At 35.3% G+C, this 27,750-nt stretch overlaps 1 protein-coding gene across 2 annotated transcripts in view; it reads left to right on the forward strand.

The window, feature by feature from the left end:
- Window positions 1-27,750, forward strand: part of PRKD1 (protein kinase D1) — a 355,221-nt gene that overhangs the window by 195,235 nt on the left and 132,236 nt on the right. For both annotated transcript variants that reach the window (XM_023227445.3, XM_023227446.3), the window contains exon 2: window positions 7,206-7,344. In XM_023227445.3, the coding sequence (XP_023083213.2) occupies window positions 7,206-7,344 (139 nt within the window). The remainder of the gene's footprint in view (window positions 1-7,205; window positions 7,345-27,750) is intronic.

The following is a 27,750-nucleotide window of genomic DNA, read 5'->3' on the forward strand; positions in this document are numbered from 1 at the left end:
CGGAGGTGGAGGTTGCAGTGAGCCAAGATCACGCCATTGCACTCCAGCCTGAGCAACAGAGCTAGACTCAAAACAAAAAACAAAACAAAACAAAACAAAAAACAAACAAAAACAAAAACAAAACAAAACAAACAAAAAGGAGCAGGAAAATATGACTCAAAACCAGAATGTAAACAGTTAATGGAAACAGATCAGAAACGGTAAAGGTGATAGACTTGATGGAAAAATAAATCAAGGATTTAAATGAAAACATGAACATACTAAGGAGAGAAATGGAACACATATAAAAGAATCAAACACAACTTTTAGAACTGAAAAACATAGTTATATGAGAAGTTTACTGGGTATATATGGTTAGGCTTTGTGTCCCCCACCCAAGTCTCATCTTGAATTGTAATCCCCATAATCCCCACGTGTCAAGGGATTACCGGATGGAGGTAATTTAATCATGGGGGCAGTTTCTCCCATGCTGTTCTCATGATAGTGAGTGAGTTCTTATGAGATCTGATGATTTTATAAGGGTTCTTTCCCTTCACTCAGCGCTTCTCCTTCCTGCCGCCTTGTGAAGAAGGTGTCTTGCCTTCCCCTTCACCTTTGCCATGATTGTAAATTTCCTGAGGCCTCCCAAGCCATGCTGAACTGAGTCAATTAAACCTCTTTTCTTTAGAAATTAACCAGCCTCAGGTATTTCTTTATAGCAGCGTGAGAACCGACTAACCCCATATATTTAAATGGCAGATTAGACATTATAGTAGAAAATATCAGCAAACTGGCTGGGCATGGTGGCTCACGCCTGTAGTCCCAGCACTTTGGGAGGCCAAGGTGGGCAGATCATGAGGCCAGGAGGTCGAGACCATCCTGGCTAACATGGTGAAAACCGATCTCTACTAAAAATACGAAAAATTAGCTGGGCATGGTGGCAGGCGCCTGTAGTCCCAGCTACTTGGAAGGCTGAGGCAGCAAAATGGCATGAACCCGGGAGACGGAGCTTGCAGTGAGCCAAGATTGTGCCACTGCACTACAGCCTGGGTGACAGAGTGATACGCTGTCTCAAAAAAAAAAAAAGAAAAGAAAAGAAAAGAAAATATCAGTGAACGTAGAGCAATAGAAATAATCCAAACTGAACCCCCCTTAAAGACTAAAACAATGGTGAAAATTTTCTAAATGTCATGAAATGTATACATCTATAGATCAAAGCACAGTGAACCTCAACCAAGATAAACTGGAAAAAACAAAAAAACTTAAAGGCACATCACTATCAAATTGTTTAAAGTCATTGATGAAGATTAAAACTGTAAAATAATTAGGGGAAAAAAACATTGCATACGGGGGAACAGATAACGCACACTTCTCATCAGAAATAATTCAAAGCAGGAGACAAGGAAATTACATTTTAAAGAGCTAAAAACATTAACATACAACTCTATATACAACAAAAATAGCTTTCCAAAAAAAGATGAGATAAAAATTTTCAGAGAGAAAGTCTGAGAAAAGTGTTTGCCATCCAGCTTATATGAAATACTAAAGAAAATTCATCAGATTGAAGAAAATGATACCATGTGAAAACCTGGATCTATACAAATCCATAAAGAGTGAGACAGAAATAGCAAAATGAAATACTTTTTTATTTTAAAAATTATTTTAAAGATAATTATTTAAAGCAAAAATACCATTCTATTTTGGTTTTTCTAACATTTGTGTATGTAAAAGACATAGAAAAATAACATAAAGGAAGGAAGAGGAGAAATGGAAATATACAGTTTTAAGGTCATTGTATTGTATGTGAAATAGGATAATTATCCAAGGAAGTACAACTGGGTAATAAACCAGGAGAGAAGATAAAAAGAAGTAAAGTACCAACAAATAATATCAAATAATATAGAAAAGGAAAAAAAGTAACAAAAAAAACAGATGTAACAAACAAAAATTTGATAAGATAGTATCCTTAATTGCATATACATTAAAATATAAACGATAGAAACAAGTTAAAAGGTAAAGATTGTTGGCTGGGTGCCATGGCTCATGCCTGTAATCCCAGCACTTTGGGAGGCAAAGGTGAGTGGATCACCTAAGGTCAGGAGTTCAAGAACAGCCTGGCCAACATGGTGAAACCCTATCTCTACTAAAAATACAAAAATTAGCTGGGCGTAGTGTGCATGCCTGCAATCCCAGCTGCTCGGGAGGCAGAGGCAGGAGAATCACTTGAACCCAGGAGTTGGAGGTTGCTGTGAGCCGAGATCGCACCATTGCACTCCAGCCTGGGCAACAGAGTGAGACTTGGTCTCAAAAAAAAAAAAAAAAAAGGTAGAGATTGTCAGACTGCACAAAAAGATGAGGGAGACATATATATATATATATGTTGTGTACAACAACTTTATAAAGACACCGGGATTAAAAGAATGACGACACAGTGCCATGGAAATATTAATTCTTAGAAGTTTAAAATGGTTATATGTTCATGAAGGACAATAAATAATGCCAGATATAAAGCGGGACACCACATGTTATGAAACGGATAAATTATTCAAGAAAATATACCAAGTTTCATGTTTATACACCTAAGAGCAGAGCTTCAGAATACTTAAAGCAAATATAGAATTGAAAGGAAAAAGAGAAGAAAAAATCCACAAGTATATGTGAAGACATCAATATTTGTCACTAATTTGTAGAACAAACAGAAAATTATTAAGCAAATAGAAAATCTGAAAAACTATCAATCAACTTAATCTAATTGATATTTATAGAACTTGCCACCCAACAACAACAGAATACACATTGTTTTCAAATGCACATAGAATATTCACCAAGTTTGACCTCCTGGGCCATAAAACATCTTAGGAAATGTAAAAGTGTCAGATTTATGCAAAATAGGATTTGGACCTTAACAGAATTAAATGAGGAATTAAGAACATAAAGATATCTGGAAAAATCTCTTGAGTATTTCGAACTTACACAACACTCTTCTGAATAACCCATGGGTTAAAGAGAAATTTACAAGGGAATTTAGACTACATATATTTAAAATTAATTAATTGTTTTAGTTGACAAAACTTATGTATATTTACCATATGCAACATCGTGTTTTGAACTGTGTATACATTGTGGAATGGCTACATCAAGGTAGTTAACATATGCATACCTCACATACTTATTTTTTTTGTGGTAAGTACACTTACATTTTTCTACTCTCTTAGTGACTTTCGAAAAATACAATATAGTGTTATTATCTGTAGTCACCTCATTATCCAATAGATATCTTGAACTTATTCCTCCTAACTTAAATGTTATATCCTTTTACCAACATCACTGACCATTTCTCACCCACCGTTTAGCCCCGGTAACCACTATTCTACTCTCTGCTTTTATGCATTCAGGTTTTTTTAGATTCCACATATGGTAGTTGTTTTTATGTGCCTGGCTTATTTCACTTAGCATATTATTCTCCAGGTTTAATCATGTCCCAAATGTTAATATTTCTTTCTGAAGTTGAGTGGTATTCCATTCTGTAGCAATGCACCACATTTTCTTTATATATTTATTCATTGATGGACACTAAGGTTGATTCCATATCTTGGCTATTGTGAATAATGCTGCAGTGAACATGGGAATGCAGTTTTCTCTTTGAGATCCTCATTTCAATTCCTCCAGATATTCCTTATGGATACCCAGAAGTCAGATTGCTCGATCATATGGTAGTTATATGTTTAGTCTTTTGAAGAACCTCCATACTGTTTTTATAGTAGCTGTACCTATTTACATTCCCCAGAGTGTACAGGGTTCTCTTTTCTCCATATTTTCATCAATACTTGTTACCTGTTCATTTTGTTTTTATAGTAGCCATTTTAACAGGGTTGAGGTAATATCTCATTGTGTTTTTAATTTGCACTTCTCTGATTGTTGATACTGAGCAATTTTTCATATACCTGTTGTCCATTTGTATATCTTCTTTTGAGAAATGTCTATTTTTTACATACCTATTGGCCATTAGTACATCTTCTTTTGAGACATGTCTATTCAGATCCTTTGCCTATTTCTTAATTGGATTATTTGTTTTCTTGCCATTGGGTTGTTCCACAGATGATGTCTTCACTTTGTTGATTGTTTCCTTTGCTGTGCAGAGGCTTTTTAGTTTGATGTCTTAACATTCGCCTATATTTGCTTTTTTTTTGTTTGTGCTTTTGAGGTCATATAAAAAAAAATCATTGCCCATACCGATGTCATGGAGTTGTCACCACATCTTCTAGTAATTTTACAGTTTTAGGTCTTATCTTTATGTCTGTAATCTATTTTGAGTTTATTTTTATATATGATGTGATAGAAAATATTTTGAATTGAAAGAAAATAAGACACAGCTTTATCAAAATTTGTGAAATATTGCTGAAATATTTATTGCACTAAATGATCATATTAGAACTAAGTCTCAAATGTCTCAAATCAATAATACAAGCTTCCACTATAAGAATCTAGGAAGAAAAGAACAAATTAAAGTTAAGTTAAAGAATGGAAATAATAAAGATAGGAAAAGAAACCCATGAAACTAAGTATAGAAAAATAAGAGAGAAATTCCATGAAACAAAAGCTGGTTCATTACAAGAAAAATTGATAAGATTGACAAATTTCTTGCCAGACCAAACAAAAAAGAAAGGATATAAGAAATTAATGAAGAGATATCACTACAAACTAGATAGTCATTAAAAGAGTAGTAAAGGAATCACATGAATAACTTTATGCCAATAAATTTGACAACTTGGATGAAATGCATAGTTTTCTGAAAAGAAACAAACTGCCAAAAGTCACTTAAGAGGAAAATGAAGTCTAAATTGTACTGCACAGTTATTGAATATGAAGTTTTAAGCCCTCCAGCAAAGGAAAATCCAGGCTTACATGGCTTCAGCAGAGAATTCTACCAAATATTTACGGAAGATATAATACCAAGTCCTTATAAATCTTCCAGAATATGCAAAAAAAAGAACCTCAATCCATATATTTTGCCCTATTCAAAACTTACCTCGAAGTAGATCATAGACTCAAATGTAAAATTTTAAATAATGCAATTTGTAGAATAAAGTATAGGAGAAAATCTGTGTCATATTTGGTTATGCAAAGATGTATTAGCAAAAGCATGGTCTATAAAGAAATACATGATAGAGTGGGCTTTTTATAAATTCACAACTTTTTGTAGAAATCAACAAAGCATTTCTAAAATGTATATGGAAATTCAGCGGTCCTATATCCCAAACAATCTTGAAAAGGAAAAAACATTGGAAGGCTCTCACTACCTGAATTGCAGGCTTAGGATAAATCTACAATAATAAATAAAATGTGGTGTTAATATTTATTAAAGATAGACATATAGTACAAACATGAATTTATTATATGACCCAATAATTTACCCACAAGAAACGGAAACATGTACCCACTGAAACACTTGTACGTAATATTCATTGCAGTTTTATTTGTAATAGCTGCAAATTGCAAAAAAAGACTACAATGTCCTTCTGTGGGTGAACAGATAAACAATTATGCTAGATCCATTTAATGAAATACTAATACATAGTAAAAGGGGAAAGAACTCAAATGTATGTATGAATCTCAAAAACTTTATAATAAGCAAAAAAAGCCAGCCAGAAAAGAGTACATATAACATGTTGTATGATTTTATTTACATGAAATTCTATGCCAGACAAGGTAAACTAGGGTGACAGAAAGTAGATCTGTGCCTGAGGTTAAGATTGTGGGTTGCATAGATTGCAATAAAACTTTTGGGGTTGATGAAAATGTCTCATGGCTTGATTGTGATTTTGGTTATATGGGTAGTTATATTTGTCAAAACTCACAGATTCATCCACTTACAATTTATTTCATGTAATTTATACTTCAATGAAGTTGATTTTTTAAATGGTACATGAGGTATCCATTGTTTTTTAAAGTGGAGAAAATGTTATTTTTATTTTCCCTTTGTTTCCTTGTGGTCTAATAGTATTATTGTAGATATTTCTTAAAAAAAAAAAAGTGAACTAAGTTTTTATTCTTTTAATTAGCACACTGGAAGCAGTGACATCATTTCAGCTGTTGTGTTTTTTTTAAGGAAGTTAACTTTACTAAGTGACATGCAGAAATAGTTTTAAGCCTGGTCATCAGCACTGACTCCTAAGAGCAATAAGATGTTCTCATTATATTTATTTTTAGTTCATACAAAATGATTCATTTGAATTTAACCCCTAATTCTAAGACTAAGAAAAAGAAAGAGAGGTTTATAATGCGTTGTTTTTATCTCCAGAAGATATTAGATTCTGGACATTTCTCCCCGACAGTAGCTTCTTAAGGTCCACCTATATTGACATAAGTGCCAGATCTGTCATCAGTTCCAGGATGAAGAAAGATAATTTTCTTTTTCCCTGAGTTTGCATCTTTTCCCACTGCATTACAAATGTCAATTTATGGCAGCAATAGCATTCTTCAATAATTGTGTGAAAAAGTCATTACAAGAAAAGGGCCCTTTTCACATAATGAATTAACCTAGGTTGTTTGCTTTAACAAAAACCCTCCATGCTGTGCAGATGGACCTTTTCTTACACTGCTCATGAGATTGTGGATTGACAGATTGCATGAAAACGGAATGGAATGGAATGCAGTAGGGGCAACAGAAGGTAGAGGTGGGTTGCCTCCCCTGGTCTCCTGATCAAAGGACCTCGATAATGCTACTGCTCACATACAGAATATGTTTAGATTTATTGAGTCATCTCTTATTTTTGAATATGCCAAAACAGACAGACCCAGTTTTTTGCAAACAAATTGCCATTATTATGTGTAATAGAATTGGAATAAAGCGACTCCCACTTTTTATGTTACTGGATTGCTCTAAATCATGTGAAGGTGTACACCTCTTCCCACCTATATTTCTTAACCACTTTACTGCCAGAACTTATTTTAATCTTATCTCATATTCTCTTGTTTTCTTGCTCTCTAATTAGAAAACCAGTTGACCATTACTGCCCCCATGATCTATGTGATTTCTTTCCTTCTGATTTGGAGTCTTCCCAATATCAACTCTACCATTTATTTATTTTTTAATTAAAAAAATTTTTAATGATCTAGATACTTTGAATTTTTCTAATTAGCTTGTATTTGTGCCCTGAAATATTTAAAACAAAATATTTGAAAGGATTTTGACATTTACACTCTCATGGTATTTGTATTTGCAGTTCCCTGAATGTGGTTTCTATGGAATGTATGATAAGATCCTGCTTTTTCGTCATGACCCTACCTCTGAAAACATCCTTCAGCTGGTGAAAACGGCCAGTGATATCCAGGAAGGCGATCTTATTGAAGTGGTCTTGTCAGGTAGTATACTTTTATACTTTTTCTTTATCCGTAGATTAGAAGTTGTATTTGAAGAATTCTTAGGCATATGTTTTTAAGGAAACATAAAAAGCATATCTCAAACTCAGCTCCAAGAGGAGATGTTGGAGCTCTGTCCACATGAAAAAGGGAAACAAAAGGTTTCCCTTTAATTGGCTGTGTCCATACCCAGTACTGCTCCAATCACGTCTCTTGACTTAACGTTTCCTCCCATCCCCCTCTCAACCTCTGGCAACGTACAGATGGCGTCATTCAGCACCTTGAATCATTTGGACAGCAGCAAAAGCAAACAAGAAACTCACCAACAGTGAAGCTAAATTAGCCATCAGGGCTGCAAATGTACAGAGTGTGTGGAAGCCAAGAAGTAACACCAGGGCTAAGAAGCCATTGACTTACTAAGGTCAAAAGTCCAGTAGCTGTGAGGTAAGCCAAGACCAAGGAGTTAGAGCCCAGGAGTTAGAGCAGGTCAGGTCATGCCATGTGACTCTAGTTAACTCAGTCCCTGAGAAATGGCTACATTTGCCTCTGCTCACATTTGTATTTCTTGTTTAGGATTTGGCAGTTAGTAATAGGACTGTGCCTATCCAAACAGAAAAAAAAGGATGTATTTAACTTTCTTAAAAAGCACCAGAGAACAACAGCTAGAGTGGAGATCCTTGCAGTGATACTCAATGCAATGATAATGTGTCCAAATTTTTATTGTTAACTTTTGTTAAAAAGATAATAATTATTGAGAAACTTGGATTGACTTGCTCTTTTCTCCTCTCCTGACTTCTTTGTTTACCGTCTCTTTGAATAAAGGAAGTCCAGTAGCATTATAGAGTCTCAACTTTATTTCCTCAAGTTCCTCAGCTTGTTCAGAGCCCAGTAATTGGATGCACTGATTGTAATTCAATTTATCTTTGTTTTATTCACTTTGCTTTGATTCAGTCTAGTTATCTTTTTATCTTTATTGGTTGCCTACAGTTGTGTGAGATCCTGGGATTGCCACAGTTTCATTGTGTAGATGGATCCTATAAAACAACTTTTTTGCTAGATAAAAGTAATTATTTTTCTATTGTCTATAGGGTTGCCAGTTGTTAAATAAGCAAACTAAAAAAGCAAAAGCTTTGATGGTTTTTTATTAATTTTTTTGAAGAAGTCACTTGTTTTGTCTGGGTTTTCCTTTTTCCTTTCCTTTGGCTCTTTTGACATTTGCTTACTGCACCTGACCTCTCAAAACTACAGACTAGACATGTTGTTTTCTAAGTTTCCTGTTTCTGAACACTAAATTAATTATTCAGGGAAATCATGCACTGGATCAGTTCTTGCCATAATTCATATTAAACTCATAGCTAGGCTGCTTTGTAAACAATGTAATATGTTTTATGAGTCCTTTTGCCTTGTGTCAATGTCCAGAAGTATATGAGGATTTTTAAAATTGCATTTCTAAATATAATGCATTGTTCTTTCCATTTTACTTTTGTTATCAAGCACTTTAGAGTAGTAGCAGACAGATTGAATGCAACCTGTGTGTGGGTGTATTTATGTAGGAGAGGACTGCTTATTTGCATATTATCCCAGCATTAATGAGCCAGACCTGCTGTTCCCTTGTGTTGACCTGATATAGCCCTCTAGGATTCCCTTGCTGCAGGAGAACAGCTTTCTGCTTTTCCTCTCCCATCTTTGCAAATTGAGAACTTCATTGTGCGTATGCCCCACCTCCCCTGCCATCTACCCTTTATGTTCCATCTCTCCTGTTTTCCTGGCCACAGTTGTTGACAGGGCCTTTAAGAACAGCCCGTTTCCTTACCTGCTTTCCCAGCACCAGACTCCAGAAGGGCTCCCTTACTCTTACCAGCTATTTTCTGGTATTTAAAAGGAGCTATTCTGTAACAGTTTAATTCTAGTTTTGAATGACATAGTGCCATTTTCCCAATGTCATTGACCCTTTAAATTATTCAATTATGTATATCAATTGCACACACACACAATTATGTTTAGATCGCCTGCGCTTTCTCGTAACCATCGGCAGCAGTGTTCTCCCAGCTCCTCTCCCATTCTATTGCTTAACATTGTGATTTGCTCAATAAATGTTTATGTTGACAATAGTTTTTTTAAACCATTCCACCACCCTGTATTACAACTTTATTTCTTACTCACATCTCTTATCTCTTTTCCCTTAGCCTTTTTAGGCCCTGAGTCTATTGTGATCAAATGCCTGATGTTCCTTTCTTTTTCCCAGTCTTTATGTCTTCCTTGCATCCTGACTCTCCTGAAGGTGATGTCCCATTTCCAAGAGGCTTTGCCTCTTATTTTCCTCCATTCTTAGTTGAGGAGTTGAGTGATATGGCCCTCTTCTGATTTCCCATTGCCATTTAATTATTTATGTCATCTTCTTTGCAGTGAAGTGATTTATTTTCCTTGAAGACTCATTTCCACTTAAATATGGCAATAATCGGTGTCAGATTTCTAATCTTACTTTCCATTTTAAGTACCCATTCATCCTTGGTTTTGTTAACATTCATGTTTATGATTCCTCAGATTCCTTATTGCTTATTTTTGTTATCAGTCACCCATAGTGCCATTCCTGACTTCACCAATAAGACAAGGCTCCAGCTTCAAAATCTCCACTTGGTAGCACTCCTCTTCTCCTACTCTAGCCTGGTCCATCTTGTCCATCTCTACCAAGTACACATTGCTGTTCCCTGTCTTTTTCACTGTATTTTAATCATTAACTCCCTACCATTTTTGACTATATTTTTCTAGCATGCGGCTTATTATATTCATGTCTTACACTACACTTTGATGAAGTTTCAGTCACCTTGTATACCCGGGCAGGGCCTGTAATACCTGTTAGTAATCTGAATTACTTTACCACCCATTTTTGCCATTCTTTTCCTGAGCCACATAGGACACACAGTTCCCAGCCTACCTGAGTAAATGCAGATCCAACTTGCACCTGGCCTAACCATTGTTCACCAATATTTTCCCCACCTCATCCTTTTGTTATCCATAGATATGCAGTTCTCAATAAATATGTATGAGTTCACATATTAACTACTGACTATGCTGACTATGAGAATAAAGTTACCACATATACAACATTTTATAAAAATATCAATTTGTTGTAAAATATTATTTATAGATATATCCTCAAAAATAAGGTGAACTTCAAGTCTTCTTGCTATGCATTCTTTTGGCCCACATAAGAGAAATTAGGGCCTATCAAGTGAGCAGCATTGTACCATGTTATAATTTGAGGCAAGGCAAGTGATAGCAGCAAGGACACTTCAGGCCATAGGTGCAGGGGAGCTTGGATTACATACTCATTCCTGACCCAGTCCCAGGAAGGGTGCTGATTGCCCTGGGATATATGCTGTTTCCTGGAGGTGTAGTTAAGCATCAGTTTCACCAAAACTGCAGTGGGTAAAGGAATAAACAAGCTGTGGACATTTTCCTTCTGAAGCCCTGTAGTTTTACTGTTAAATTTTATTTATCCAAACTTTCTTTTCCTTATCACAAATTAAATTTTACTCTGTAGTTTGACATAAACATAACCTGATTGTTTTTATACTTAACAATCTACCAGCAGGAACAATTTTCTGACATAGGACTGCAGTAAAAATGAGAGAAAAAAATGGGAAAAATTTCAAGGTTAATTTTGTTTCTTCAGACAACATCAAGATTTTTTTTTTCTTTGCTTATATCATTTTCTGCTCAGACTTTTCATCATCTTTTAACTGCTTTGGGAGTGGAAACTAACCAAGCTGCTTCTGGCTAATTTGCTGATTTTTTTCTCCCTCCCTTTCTTTTTGAAAAACATGACTAGTGTGAGCTAGTACATTTAAACACAGTAAGCCAGGAAAAGATTGCTCATGAGTAAATGGATTGGGTTATTGAGGAAAAAAATAACAGCTGCGTGAAAGTTCCCTACCCCACCTATCCCACTCCTGGCAAATTCTCTTTGTGTGTTAAACAAAGGACTAGCATTCTTACTATTGTTACCAAGTAGGAAAACACTGAACATGGAAATTTTTTTTACCAAAGCCAAAGTCAAGTTCAAGTGTATGGTACTGAACTGTAAAATCAAGGTTATGTAATGTATTTGAAGCCTTCTTCTTGATGGGCCTCTATCAAACCCTGATAATTCAGCCTTAGCAAACAAATTAGTAACAGGACTACATTTAAGTGACTCAAACTCTGGTTGGTTGGTTTTGGCTTTATCTGTAATAATTATCAGTGTGTATATGTGTGTGTTTATGTACGTATGTGTATGGATCTTGTAGGTCATTAAATAGAGACTAGAAAAGGACTACTAGAATTCCTCAAATAAAGTCACAGTTTTAAAAGTTTGAGAGATAAATGTTGAATCTTTCCTTCTTACATTTAAGGTTAAAAAATAGATGTTTTTCTTGGGCTTCTTTCATTATAGATTTACAGTAGATTATCTTGTATTATAACTTTTACAAAAAGCTGTTTTCACATGTAGTTAGTTATTTGGTCCTCGCTATCAAGAGAAGGGAGCCTCATTAGAGAGCTGGCACTGTAGTCCAGGCAGAATAGGTGAGGGCCTATTCTCGGGCCATGACGAAAGAGCTGAAAATGAGGCAGAGAGGTCAAGAAATATTTTAGAAGTAAAATTAAACAAACATAATAACCATTTTTGATGGAGTTGATGAAGGAGGAATGAAAAAATGAATAGAACTCTCAGGAGAGCTACAGCATTGTGAGAGTGTGATGGCATTTCCTTTAGCCCACCCCAAGTCTTGCCCTCATACATTGTTCAATGTGTTTACCAAATGGTTCAGGTACTTATCTGAGGGGCTGAAGAACTAAGTTCTCAGGAAGGTAGTACCATTGATTTTCTTCGTGATTTTGTACACATTGCAAAACCTTTGAGCTTCAGGATTTTTTTTTTTTTTTTTGAGGCAGTCTTGCTCTGCCACCCAGGCTGGAGTGCAGTGGCTCAATCTTGGCTCACTGCAACTTCCGCCTCCCGAGTTCAAGCAATTCTCCTGCCTCAGCCTCCAGAGTAGCTGGGATTACAGGCACACGTCACCACACCCGGCTAATTTTTGTATTTTTAGTAGAGACAGGGTTTCACCATATTGGCCAGGCTGGTCTTGAACTCCTGACCTTGTGATCCGCCTGTCTCAGCCTCCCAAAGTGCTGGGATTACAGGTGTGAGCCACAGCGCCTGGCTTGGGCTTCAGGATTTTTTTGTTGTTTGTTTCTTAATCAAACAAAAAGCTTCTACTAGATGAAAGTATCATACAGTGATAATATTACATGCATTCTATTTTTGTTTTCATTCTGGAAATAAAGCATTAGGCATGAGGATAGAGTATAATTTCCAAGGCCAGAACATCTGAGTTCATATCCTTTTTCTATTCTTCACTACTTACATCATTGCCAAGACGTGTAATCATTCTGTGCCCACATTTCCTCATCTGTAAAATGGGGATAACCCTAGCACCTATATTGTAAGGTGTTTACATAAATTAAAATAAATTATTGCTTGTAAAGCACCTCAGACAGTTTCTATACATAGCAACTCCACAATAAATGCAAACTATTAAGATTGCTTCTTCTCCTCACACTCTAAGCAGCCTTTAAATGTGATGTGTATGCTTATTAAACATCCCACAAAAGGGAGTCCTGGTCTGTTAACTTTGGGAAATGTTGGACTAAACAACTTTAAAGGAATTATTTGCTGCAGGAATCTTCAGACCTTTGATGCATGCTAATATGAAGCATAGCTCTCCAAAATCATGCCCAAGTTCACTTTCTCATGGAATACTTTTTCCCCTCTCTGAGCATTTGGTGAGTCCTGGTTCAGCAGGCCACTCTAGAGATACTCTTCTAGGTTATGACCATGGAAGAAATTATCTGACAGGATGATCCAGTTTCTCTACACAGAAGATTTGAGCCATAGAAAAGTAGGAGTTAGGAAGCATGAAATCTTTGCTTACATAATATCACAGGTTTTTGAAGCAGTTTATATAAGTAATTTGTTTCCTTCACAATGACTCTGGAAAGTAGAGAAGTCAGATATTTGAAGCTATAGAATATGAATTGTAACTTGCCTATGTCCTGCAGATAGTAGGAGTAACACCAGAGTCTGAATCTAAGTGTTTAGTCACTATTAATACCATTTCAATACCATTTAGCCCTTTGAATTTGAACAAGTTAGCAGAAATAGTTGAGGACTTGTTCAAAGAATTCCTGCTACAGTATGAGTTTATATTTCAGGGATCATTGATGATATTTGTAACAGCAAAGGTAGCAGTGAGCTTCAGGAACCATTGAGATGATGTTTATCATAGACCATTATTATCCTCTTCCTCATAAAAATGTAAATATTTAATTCATATACTCAAACTTTAATGAGGTTAAGAAACCCTGAATGAAGCTTCTTCTCTATAGTTATAATACAAAATATAAAGCAGTATAACAGTGACACTGCATCACCAGGATCCCATCATAAGTTCACAATTCTGATCAAAATGGAAATAGTGTCTTAGGGTCACTATATTTAAGAAATCCTTATAAGCGTGTTTTTCTCTTACTAAGATTCAGTGCCTAAACCAGAAACCAGAAAAAAAATATGTGGTAACAACATTTTATTAAGCTTCTTTTTTCTTTTATAGAAGGTACAAATTACTGACTTTGTATAGCATTGTACCAGTTATATTAATTTCTCTTACATATAAAACATTGGTTAGCAATGTAGCAATATTTTATCTTCTCTGAAATTTAGGCAGAATATAAAAACCCCAAGAGTGATATATTAAGTCACTGTATTATTTCGTCAAAAGTACACTACATAGATATAGTTTTTGTTTGTTTGCTTTTAAGAAAGCAGAATTAATTATAGGCAACACCTTCTCAGCCCTACTACTCCTTGGGCAATTAAGGTTTTATAAGACCTGGGCTTCAATGCTCAATTTATATTTCTTTGTGTTTGTACTAGTGTTACAGGCTGAATAGAGCCAACTCTTATCTAACTTCAGTTGCAATTATCTTTGCAGGTGGTTTTGTAACAGTGGAAACTTTAAATGTGAAAATATACATCATTTCTCTTTTCTCCCAAGTATGGCTTATGTTAAATGTGTTTTCAACATTTCCTTTTTATGACTGTTAATATTCTCTTTCCATTCTTATCTTTCAAGTAAACCTGTGTATTAGTCCGTTTTCACACTGCTATAAAGACACTACATGAGACTGGGTAATTTATAAAGAAAAGATGCTTAATTGACTCACAGTTCCACATGGTTGGGGAAGGGCTCCGGAAACCTGCAATCATGGCAGTAGGAGAAGGGGAAGCAAGGACCTTCTTCACATGGCAGTAGCAGACGTACCTGTGAGAGCTCAGGGAAAACTACCGTCTATAAAACCATCAGATCTTGTGAGAATTCACTCACTATCATGAGAACAGCATGGGGAAAACCGCCTGCATAATTTAACCACTTCCCTCCCTCAACACATGGGGATTACAATTCAAGATAAGATTCGGGTGGGAACACAAAGCCTAACTCTATCAACATGGTTTTAATTTCTTTGTGCCACACTAAACCATTTTCTCAGAGAAGAGAATGCAGACAGCAAGCAGGTTGGAATGTTTCCATCGACTCCCACTTTTCCCTACTTGTGACTTCAGTAGGGATATTGCGTTTGGAGCACTTCTTCCTCACTTTGATAGTTTTCTTGGTTATTTATCTCCTTATAAAGTGGATTCTCCAGGGAGGAGATGGAACAGCAATGACACAATAGTGCTGGAAATTCTGTCCAGGTCAATTGGGGAATAAGACAAACCCCGAAGTGAAAAGTCTTTTGAAGCCTTTTATTTCATATGAAAATTTTATGCACATTTTCCATTCTGCTGCATTATATTCTTCATGCCGTATACTTTTAAATAAATAATATTTCTTGCCACATATTGTTCTTTTAGAAATAATAGTAACAATAGTGATGGTAATATAAGGACATATAGCATTTATAATATGTTGTTATGCACTGTTCCAAGGGCTTCACATAAATTAACTCAGAAATATGCATCATATTTATGTTATATCTCCACATAGCTTCAATTTCATAAGTAGCTGATTTTCAGTCAATACTTTGGTTTCAGTCCCAGAGTTGTCATTTATTTCTTATATGATGTTCAGCAAGTCCACCTCATTTCCCTGACTCTTGATCCATCTGCTGTAAAATAGCATTAACAGTATCTCCAATACATGGTTGGTCTGTAGAATTCATGAGAATAAATATAAAGCATTTCACAAGATGGTTGCCAAATGTAAAGTACTCAATCCTCTCACCCCACCTCCAGCCCACTGCACTACACATTTCTTGAAATAGGAACGATTTGTTTTAATATTTGAATATTTAGGATCTGGTATATCACATGCGATCAATATCTATTTATTGAGTGAAAGAAGAAATCCTTAAATCAGTGAAATGTACAAGCCAGCAAATACATGAATAATTAAATTGATGTCCTATATATGATATCCAAAAGTTAATGTTGTCGTATAGGAATTGAATTTGTGTCTACCATTAGTTCTTCTTGACATAATCTATTAGTAAAATTAATATTATCATCTGATTAATTCTTTTTTTTTCTGGACTCTTATTATCACCTAAGTATTGTCAAAAAATATCTTTTAGAAAATTGTTTATTTTAAAAAGTCCTGTTTTCAAACATTGCAGTTTCTTTCACAGTATTTCTCAAGCAAAATTATACTTAATTCATGGAATACCAATTGTTTTCCTAATTTCTATGACTCCTGGATTGTGTTCATCACCATGACCAAATAACCCCATTTGCTGTTGTACTAAATTCACTCTTCAGTGAATCAGTTTTCCCAACCATTGCTCTTTTCTTCCTAAATATTCTTGCTTGCTTTCTGAGATATATTCAGTAGTTACTCCTTTTTGGTGTATCCCCCAGTTCTCATCTCATTTGACTTCATCAATTTATTCATTGTCTTTTCCTTTCTGGAGCCTCTGTGTTTCATATCTTCATTACAGCTCCTAAGAGGTGGCCCTGAAGATGGCCTTGGGCTCTGGCCTTTCTATTTCAACAGTCTGGAAGGAAAGAGGATTGGTATCTTGAAGGCTGGCTGACCTCTCCTGCTGTTCCTTCTTCCCCTCCTCCTACCCATATTAGAGCTCTGTAGTTTTATCCATTTAGCAGAACAGCTGTCCCTACCTAAGGGTCAGCTGGCAAGACCTACAGAAAAAGTTGAGTCATGTGCTCCAGAACTGGATTCGAAATCTCCATAGATCTCTGTCAGCATTACATGCTGTGGTTTTCATGGAAGAACATATCAAGCTCCTCTCTTCACACAGAATTAGCCTAAGGCCTAGTTCCTCAACATCTAGCAAGTGGATTTTCAGCCAGAAATTCTTGTTTCTCCTTCTCTTCTCTTTTCATCTATAACTATGCTAATTGAAGACAGTATTATAACTGTCACCTATGTAAACAGGAAAAGAACATGAGGGCAATGAAAACCACACAAAGGGGACTTTTGTCTCTATTCTCTGGTTACTGTGAGGCTAAAAATTCCTTATATTTGCTTCTTAGAATGGAAGTTTAATGGTCTGGTCTAATTTACATAAGTGCCATGTTAGGGCCTTGATGGCACAACAGGACTTGGGATATTAAGAATCATTCTAAAAAATACATAGGAAGGCATTAGCTTGTTATTTTTGTCTTTTTATATAAATTGGCTTCTAAAAGACATGTGGCTTATTTACTAAATTTGATTCTGGATTATTTGGGGTTTATTTTCAAAAATGTCACAATCCATGTCAAAAATGAAAGCTTGACACATAGGATATAATGAAATGTATGAGTTATAGAATCTGACAATACTATGAAAAATGTTTTAGGCAATTACAGTATCTTGCAAAGAGGGATTATTTTGGCTCACTTCAATAAAGAGGTGATAGGATTTGGTTTTAGTTAGAATGTTTGAAAAAACCTTTGGTTTTCTGCTGAGTTGGACAGCACAAATTTCTTGTGCTTGAGGCTTAAACTAGAGAATAACAATGTTTGGGTTTTTATTTTGTCTATTTGTTACAAAAGTATGAAATTCCACTGATGAGAATTGGCTGAGAGATACACAGTGCAACCATTTATCTAGGTCTGCACCGTTCAGTGTGGTAGCTTGAAACCATATGTGACTATTTACATCTAAGTCACAATAGCCACATTTCAAGTGTTCAATAGAGACATGTGGCTAATGGCTGCCATATTGATATAGAACATTTTCACTACCTGAAAAAAGTTCTACTGGACAGAGCAACTAGATAAATAAAATTTCACTCCAAAGAGGGTACAAACCTGGATCACACTGTTTACACACATGCACAGCCTGCAGAAATACTTTTACTAAAATGACCTTCAATGTGACATATTGAATGATGTTATAAATAACACACTTGTAAATTTCAGTAGCATATTTATTTATTTATTTTATTATTTATTTTTATTTTTTAAAATATACTTTAAGTTCTGGGGTACATGTGCAGAACGTGCAAGTTTGTTACATAGGTATACATGTGCCATGGTGGATTGCCACACCCATCAATCCATCATCTATGTTAGGTATTTCTCCTAATGTTATCCCTCCCCAAGCCCCCATCCCCCAACAGGCCCCAGGGTGTGATGTTCCCCTCCCTGTGTGCGTGTGTTCTCATTGTTCAACTCCCACTTATGAGTGAGAACATGCGGTGTTTGGTTTTCTGTTCTTGTGTTAGTTTGCTGAGAGAGATGGTTTCCAGTTGCATCCATGTCCCTGCAAAGGACGTGAACTCATCCTTTTTTATGGCTCCATAGTATTCCATGGTGTATATGTGTCACATTTTCTTTATCCAGTCTCTCATTGATGGGCATTTGGGTTGGTTCCAAGTCTTTGCTATTATGAACAGTGCCACAATAAACATACGTGTGCATGTGTCTTTATAGTAGAATGATTTGTAATCCTTTGGGTATATATCCAGTAAAGGGATTGCTGGGTCAAATGGTATTTCTAGTTCTAGATCCTTGAGGAATCTCCACACTGTCTTCCACAATCGTTGAACTAATTTACAGTCCCATCAACAGTGTGAGAGTATTCCTATTTCTCCACATCCTCTCCAGCACCTGTTGTTTCCTGACTTTTTAATGATCACCATTCCAACTGCTGTGAGATGGTATCTCATTGTGGTTTTGATTTGCATTTCTCTAACGACCAGTGATGATGAGCATTTTTTCATGTTTGTTGGCTGCATAAATGTCTTCTTTTGAAAAGTGTCTGTTCATATCCTTTGCCCATATTTATTGTGGAAGCATATTGTGGAAGTCTTGTGGAAGAAATTGTTTACTATATCACCCAGTGATTTCCTTACAGCACAAATTCCTCATACCTTAGTACCCCAAACAGCTCTATTTTATGAGAAATATTACTTTTATTACATCTAACGTTTGTTTTTGCTTTGGTTTTGGACTCTCAAATCTAATTTGTAGGCTGTTTTTAATAATGGTATAAGTTAATACTGCATTTCTTTTATTATACTAACTTGTTGTATTTGGCATAATTCCCAATTTCTCCAGGGTTTTAAATTTTCTATATCTTATTTAATTCTGTGCTACATAGAATACCCTACTGTTTAAAAGAACAGGTCTAGAAGTAACCTGCCTGAGTTTAATTTCAGTAGCTGCTGTGTTTACTAGCTGTGTGGCATTAGGAAAATTATTTAGTGTTTGAGTACCACAGTTTCCTGATCTGCAAACTGAGAATTGATCATGGTTATGATGTAAAGTATCGAGCACATTGCTTACGACATAAGGATTTTGTAAAATCATCTTAGAAAGAAAGGACACAGGGAAAGTAGAAAAGAGAAAAAGAAATAGATCAGGAAGAGCAATGCAATATTATAATTAAATATATAGCCTATTAGTACCATTTATGAATGGCTTTGTTTCCCTGTTTTATCTCATATTTTCCCAAAATGCATGGTGTAAGTTTTGGTGGCTTACAGAAACATACAAAATATAATAAAATGTCAGTAACTGACAATGGATGTTGTCTCAGTTAGAAAAGACAACATTTGGTTAAGTATATAAATTCTAGAATATCCATTTAAAAAACAGTCATATAACTTTATTTTTATACTTCATAAGCTGCCTTGAATCATATAAAAACCTGCTCTTAAAGACCAGATCTTTCTTTGGTGAATTCCTTGATGTTTATTCAAAAACGAATCATCTAGATTTTGGATAAATGTACCTAGTGGCATTCTGAATGCAGGTTTAAAAATGTATTAATCAGGATTGGTCAATGAAGGTCAATATCAATCAAGATTGTTTTATGGTTTTATGTGGATAGATGATCTTTTTTACTAAGAGGTCGTATTGGAATGCCTTTTGATTTCTTCCTATGCAGTGTTGAAAAATCATAACAAATACTTTATTTCCATATTCAGTTCTCTCTTTCTCTGTACACAGACACACACACACACACACACACACACACCACCCCCCCCCCCCCCCCATACACAAACACATGACAAAAGATCCTGGAGGAGGAAAGGAAGGAATGGCAGAATACTTCATACTCTCAAGATCAATGATCATTAAAAGTCATTGAAAGCTGCCTACATTAACAAAGCCAATTGGAGAATGGCTACTAAATGGCTATCTGAAGACTTCATGGACATTATTTTTGTTGGAGGTAAAAGATTGGGCTTCACTTGAAAAGCTGCCAGATATTCCTTTTGTTCCATGATTGGTGGCGCATAACACTTCAGTTCAATAACTCAGCCATGCCACCATCTGCCCAGCACTCTCATTCTGCTGGTTGGCATGTCATTTATTTGCTTTTAACATGCAACCCATATAAAAATCCCTCATAATCTGCCAAAATTAGAAATGCAGCTGTTTTAAGTCTTAAACAGCAATAGCACTATTCATTATGCCAGTATAGAGGAATAAAATAGAAAAATGTATTTGAAAAGAGCAATGCTACACCAGAATGTATTTGTACCTTCACTTTTTTAACATTCAAGACATCTACAGTCTGCTACCAGTGCTGACTTCAGGCTTAAAGTTGACACATAAATATACCAAATAGCTTCTTTAGTACATATATTTTAATACAAGAATTGGGATTTGAATCAGCTCTGAATTATTTTTCATGTTAAAAGCAATTTCAGCCTTTCAGTTTCTAGAAAATGAAAATTTTCTGGCTAACCCTGGGTCTCATCTTATCCTATTTTTATTTTCCTCAGAAGTTTCTTGAGGTTCTGATCATTATAACTTGTTAATCCAGAGAAAAACTTATCATGTAGAGCTGTGTGGAGAATTCTCAATGAGGCAAGCAGTTAGTTAGTCCCCTATTTAGGGGGAAAAAATGATGAAGAGAAATAAAAGAATTTTCTCCCACATACTAATCTTGTGGTGCTGAAAAATGAAATGCAAAAGCTACCTTTTGTTTCACTGTGCTCTCTGCAATCACATTATTTGGGAATGATAGGTGTTAGGAAACAATAAAGATCTGGTATTACTTTCCAAAAACACCTTTTTTCACAGTGAGTTAGACATACTTGTTCTGGAGCAAAAGTTGGATAGTTTGACATTGCTTTGCTTAATCCTTTTCAATATTCATATAAGTTTAAAGGGCTAAGTTGAATTCATTTGGCTATGTGTTAATGGTGATCCCACATGAGATCTTTCATCATGTGAATTTCACAGACTTAAAAACATAATTTATATTTGTGAGAATCGACCTGTAAAATATTATTTTCTTTCTATGAAGTCAGGGCATGAAAAGTAATGGTTGAGCATGACACAAACTTACTAAAATAGATTTACTTGATAGGCATTTATTTACCTTATGTCTCCATCAAGATTAACTAAAGAACAAGGACTGTAAGCTGTGGTTCTTAAAAGATCCATATGACAGTTAGGTCAGTACCAGATAGAAGGTAGTCATTCTGAAAAGACTTGTTCATGATTGATATGTTTGCTTGGCAATTTAAGATTTCATAATTGGATCTCAATTTTTAAAAATTTAAATTTGGTTTTAAGCAGTTAATATATTTGGAAAATCCCATAGTTAAAATTCTGTGGTGACTCTCGTTTCATATTGCATGTAGTGGTTTCTAACCACTAATGAAGGAAAAAAAAAACCCACATTATTCCACTGTCTTCTTTACTTCTGTATTTGCATTGTATATTGTGTTAGATCTAGTTTATAACTGTGTGACTGTCAATTGCTGTCTTAACTACCAAATAGTGCAGTGTAGTTTAAGTCCATGTATTCTTAGGTTTCTAAAGTTAAAATATTATTCCCTTCCTTTACACTAATTAGCATAGTCCTGGACTCTCTTGCTCATTAGAATGCACTGGACTTTCTAACATGTTATAACGATTGTTATAAAATTTTAATGAAAAATATTTAATTATATAGCCTCAATATACCACCTTTTCCACCCAGGACAAATGTGTAATGTTTATCTATTGAGCCAAATAGATTCATCTATTTTGTCCTTCAAGGTCAACAGCAAACTTGGGCTTATCTCATGTATAAATCTCTATTCTTGTTGGTTCTTTGCTTTTAAAAACTTTTAGTGCTGAGCAGAGGTCTTGGTTTGCCATCTCTAATGACTGAAATCTATTCTTGGTCTCCTGGAGTACTTAACATGCAGAACGAGGGAGACAAGCACAAATGCATCTTTCTAGTTTTGAAATCAGATTGTCCTTCATAGATGATACGACCCTAGCAAGAGTTTCAGTAGCCAACCTAATATATTTTGTTAACAAACTTGTATTTTGGAATAATTTTAGATTTACAGAAAAGTAGCAAACTATACACAGTTTGCCTCACCCAGATTTATTTTCCCCTAATAATATCATCTTACATTGTCATGGTACATTTGTCAAAACTAAGAAATCAACATTGGTATATGATTTGAACTTACCAGTCTTTTTCATTAATGTCCTGTTTCTGTTCAGGACTCAATCTCTAGCACATTGCATTTTGTTGTTATATTTTCACAGTATCCTCTGGTCTGTTGGGGGTCTGGTCTGTGATGGTTTCTCAGACTTTCCTCATTTTTCATGGATTTAACCATCTTGAGTAATACAGGCCAGGTATCCTGTAGAATGGTCACCAATCTGGGTTTATCTGATATCTTTCTCATAATTAAACTGGGGTTACAGATTTTGTGGAAGAATACCATAGAAGTGAAGTAGCTTTCTTATCACGTCATGTAGGGGTACATGATATCCACATGACATCACTGATAATGTTAACCTTTATCACTTGGTTAAAGTCATGTTTGTCAGGTTTCTCCACTGTACAGTTTCTATTTTCTTCCTTTGCCCAACTCTGTCACTAAACCTGTCTCACCCTCAATGCAGGGAAGAAAAGGTTCACCTTCTGGAGAGTGGAGTGTCTGCATATATTAAATAGAATTCTTCCATCAAGAAGATTTGTCTCTTCTCCATTTATTTATTCAAAACCCAATTTTAGGTCTTTATTATTTTTTACTGCATTTGATAACATGAATTCTAGTGCTGCTTGCCGTAGTTCTGTTTTTTAATTCAACTTTCCTTCTTAAACATAGAATAAACACACACACACACACTGTGTAGATAAGTAATTGTAAACACTAGTGGCTATCAGGATAACCAACTGGGATTGCTAATTTTGTGTCAACTTGACACAGCCATGGAGTTCTCACATGTTTGGTTAAAGGTTTTTCCGGGTGTGTCTGTGAGGGTGTTCCTGGATGAGATTAACATTTAAATTGGTAGACGGAATAAAGTAGATTGCCCTCCCTGATGTGTGTGGGCATCATCCAATAAATTGAAGGCCTGAATAGAATAAAAAGAATGACTAGGGGAAATGTTGCTCTCTCTGCCTGTTTCCAAGCTGTTGCATCAGCCTTCTCCTGCCTTAGAACTTAGAGTTGGACTGGAACTATACCATTGGCTCTCCTGGGTCACCAGCTTACCAACTGCAGATCTTGGGGTTTCTCAGACTCTATAATTATTTGAGCCAGTTTCTTATAATAAATCTTTTTATATATCTGCATCTGTATCTATCTATTTCTCTTATTGGTTCTGTTTCTCTGGAGAATCCTAATAGAACAACTGTCCCACTGAACAATGAGAGCAATGCTATAATCCTGAAAAACTTCTGTGTGCCCCTTCCCTGACTCTGTCCCTTCTCGCTATCTTGAAATTTGTGTTAATAATCTCCTTGAATTTATTTTTTATATGGTGGGATTTAAAAATTTATGAATTGGAATTCTGGGATGATTAAGTAGGTATGGTTCTTAATGCGACAAAAACTGTAAAATAATTATTCTATATTTTTCTAGTTTTCCCTTTTACTTAGGGAAATAAATTGTATGTCTTTTAAAACTCTTTATTAGTAACAATAATGAAACATACTCTGTTTACTGAGTAAACTAACTTTATGGGGCAACTTTATTCCATAACTAATCTGCTTCTGAAACAGGTGCTAATCAATGGATATAGGAAGCTCTTCTCTTTAGATCTGAATTTGCCATCAACAAAGGGAATTTGCTTAATAACAATTTCCAAGCATGCAGTACATCTTGAAGAAACTTGGCATATTAATGTTATAGTAAAAGTGAATAAAGTACACCAAAATATATCTTATAATAAATATTAAAAATTTTGCTATCTTGGGACTGGTTGTAGCTTTATTTTTATTTAAAGACCTAAAGTTTTGTTTGTTTGTTTGTTTGTTTGTTTGTTTGTTTTTGTGCCAGGGTCTTGCTCTGTGACCCAGGCCAGAGGGCAGTGGTGTGAACATTGCTCACTGTAGCCTAGACCTCCGGGTCTCAAGTGAACCTGCCACCTCAGCACCCTCCCCACTTCCGTAGCTGGGACTACTGGCATGCGAGCCACCATGCCCGGCTAATTTTTGTATGTTTTGTAGAGAGGAGGTTTTACCATGTTGCTCAGACTGGTCTTGAACTCCTGAGCTAAAAGGATCCACCCACTCCCAAAGTGCTGGGATTACAGGCGTGAGCCAGTGCACCCAGCCTAAAGTTTTTTTTCTTAAACAAGTATTCTAACTTGTGAGGATGCTTGATCCCTTTACCTCACTGAGACTAATTAGTAAGAACAAAATATCTAGACAAATCTTTTATTTAACATCATGGCCACCAATACATTTTGAAATTAAGTTTTCAAAAAGTTCAAATGCTCATGCACTTAAAACAATACCTATTCAGTCACAAAAATGAAGACTCGTAGATTCAAATTCTAATAATAGTTTCAATCCTCTGTTTGATTATTGGTTCCCTCTGAAGATATATAAAATTATCCTAATGCCACTCTTTAATGTCATCCTTTAAATATTCAGTGCCCTGAAGTCTTATTATTTCTAGGTTGTGCTTTCTCAGTTCCTTCAACTCCCCGTTGCCTCATTTGGGGACTTGATTTGGTCATCTTGTTAAATTGTCCTTCCTAATGTCATCTTATCTGCTTGATGAGGACATCATTATGTGTTAGTTAATTCCTTAGGTAGAAATGATAAACATCCTGGAATGACAAACAGCATTTATTCAGCAACATTTGTGTTTTTGATAAAAGGTGAGCCTCCAAATGTAAGGTTGACAAAATTACCTTTGATGGTCAAGGACCTGCTGTTAGAAGAGATGGGCGGTTGGTTAATGAAGATTGATATGCCATTAGCGAGATATTTTTGAGAGGTCTTGGCAGGGTCAGTAATCTATTAGCCTGAAAGATGTATCCCAGGGGCCATCTTATGATGATGAATAAACAATGATCCAGGATGGAACATCAACATTCATAAAGCCAACAGACACAATCTAGAGTCAGGAGTCAGTGAAAAGTTACTAATATCATGAAGTAATCCAGTAGTGAGTTTCATATACAAACTCAACTCTTCTAATACATTAGAAGAAATGCCTTGCCTTGCTTCCAGTTCCCTTTTACACCTGCTAGTCCTTCAACCTGTACTATTTGTATGCATTTTCATCCTCATTTGATTTGCCTGGCTAATTTCAATTCATCCTTCATGACTCAGTACATATATCCTTCCCTAAGAAACTCACCTAAAATACCACATTTGGGTGAGGCAACTTTTTCTACCAGTTGTTCCCTTCATTAACATTTATCTCACTTTGTTTATAATTACACTTTTGCTGGTTTTAAAGTAGATGATACTCTATGAAAGAAGGGACCATGATTATCTAATTTGTAAGTGTGATAATAATATCATAGGATTTTTTGGTAAAGATTGTATGAGATACTATAAGCCACTTACATGTTTTAACATTTTTCTTCTTCTTATCATCCTTGGTGCCTTGTGCAACATCTGGCAATAAGTGTTGCTAAATAATTATTTTTGAATATATTAAACTTTCACACTGATTGTTGTCATGGGCACTTAAGTCAGATTTGAATTTAAATTTGATATGGATGATACTCAGTTTAGAACATTATCGTTATTACCTGTCACTCCAAAGACAACATTCTTTTAATGGATGTTAGCATGGGGTTTTAAAACTCATAACTTTAACAGCGTCTAACAAGATTTCCTGGAAAACACTCATCAGTGAACAAGAATAATGAACACATGGATTGAATTTCCATTGAAATTCAAAGGCTTAAAAAGAACTGGGGAAACCAATTTTATAAAATGGGCAAAGAATTTGAATAGACATTTATCCAAAGAAGATACACATATGACCAATAAGCACATGGAAAGGTGCTCAGCATCATTCGTCATTAGGAAAATGCAAGTCAAAACTACAGTGAGATACTATTTCACATCCAGTAGGATGACTATAATCAAGTAGACAGACAAAACAAGTTTTGGCAAGAATGTGGAAAGATTGGAACCTCATAAATTGTTAATGGAATGTAAAATGGTGCAGCTGCTTTGGAAAACAGTTTGGCAGTTCCTCAAGAAGTTCGCAGCAATTCTGCTTCTCGGTTTATACTCCAAAGAATTGAAAACATATGTTCATACAAAAGCTTGTACACAAATATTCATAGTAGCATTATTAATTATAGCCAAAAGTAGAAAAAAATGATACTCATTAACTAAGGAGTGGGTAAAGAAAATGTGGTATATCCATTCAGTAGAGTATTATTTGACTATAAAAATGAAGTACAGATACTTGTTACATCATGGATGAACCTGGAAAACATTATGACAAAATGAAGAAGCCAGTCACAGTTTATATGTTGTATGACATTTATATGAAATGTCTGGAATCAGTACAACCATAGAAACAGAAAGTAGATTAGTGGTTGCTATGGGCTGAGGGAGGGAAGAATGTGTCGTGACTATAATGGTGATGGGGTTTCATTTTGCAGTGATGAAATATTTTGGAATTAGATAGCAGCAATGGTTCAGCAACCTTATGAATATTTTTAAAACCACTGAGCTATATACTTTAAATGGGTTAATTGTATAGGATGTGAATTATATCTGAATAAAGACAAAAAAGGTAAATAGAATCTGGCTTTTCTGTTCACCAAGAGGATAAAAGTTTGATAAAGGGAGGGTTAGGTTGGTGCAAAAGTAATTGCAGTTTTTGCCATTACTTTCAATTAATCTCTGAAATGAAAGCAGTGGCGAAAACCACAATTACTTTTACAGGAACTTCCTATATTAAAATAGCATGGAGGTCATTCATAATTTTAATTGCTTAAGTTCTGTGGAATATAAGGATTAGAATGTCAAGAAGCTGAAATAAATTTATTTCTTAGGACCTACATAGGGATGGTGGTTATTCAGATCATCCTCTTTAGAGGATAACATATTGACATGAGTGATTCAAAGGATTTGGCTACGGTACCTTGCAGTCCTGAAGTACAGTTATGCTTTGCTTCTGTGAAGCAGAGACTTTCCACTCTTGTCGGTGCAGAGCAATCTACAGTGGCATTTTATGCAGTGGTATTTTTAATGGAATAACACTACATCTTTAGCCTTGATAGGTCAAATATCACATGGACCGAATTGTGTGTGAGTCTATTTGTGTGTGTGTGTATATGTCTGTGTGTATAAAAGAGATATACCAAATCCTTCTAGATACATGTATCTGCTCTTTCAACTTATTTAAACTTTTTAATTATGCTATCTACACACAAAAAAAATGAGAAAAAATAACTCATTTAAAATACCTGAGTAAATGTGCATAAATACGAAGTCATTGAACATATAGAATGGAAGTTTGGGGTCTCAAAACAAAACAAAAAACCAATTATTGTTGAGGGGATACCCAGGCTCCCACGTGAATGCTCTTGAGATTTGTATTAAAACAACATTGAAACTGGGGTGGGGGTGGGCGGAATTATTGTGCAGTGGTAAGGGCTTTGGAGTCAGATGCACTTTGGTCTGA

The sequence above is a fragment of the Piliocolobus tephrosceles genome, chromosome 6, assembly GCF_002776525.5.
Source record: "Piliocolobus tephrosceles isolate RC106 chromosome 6, ASM277652v3, whole genome shotgun sequence".
Classification (NCBI taxonomy): domain Eukaryota; kingdom Metazoa; phylum Chordata; class Mammalia; order Primates; family Cercopithecidae; genus Piliocolobus; species Piliocolobus tephrosceles.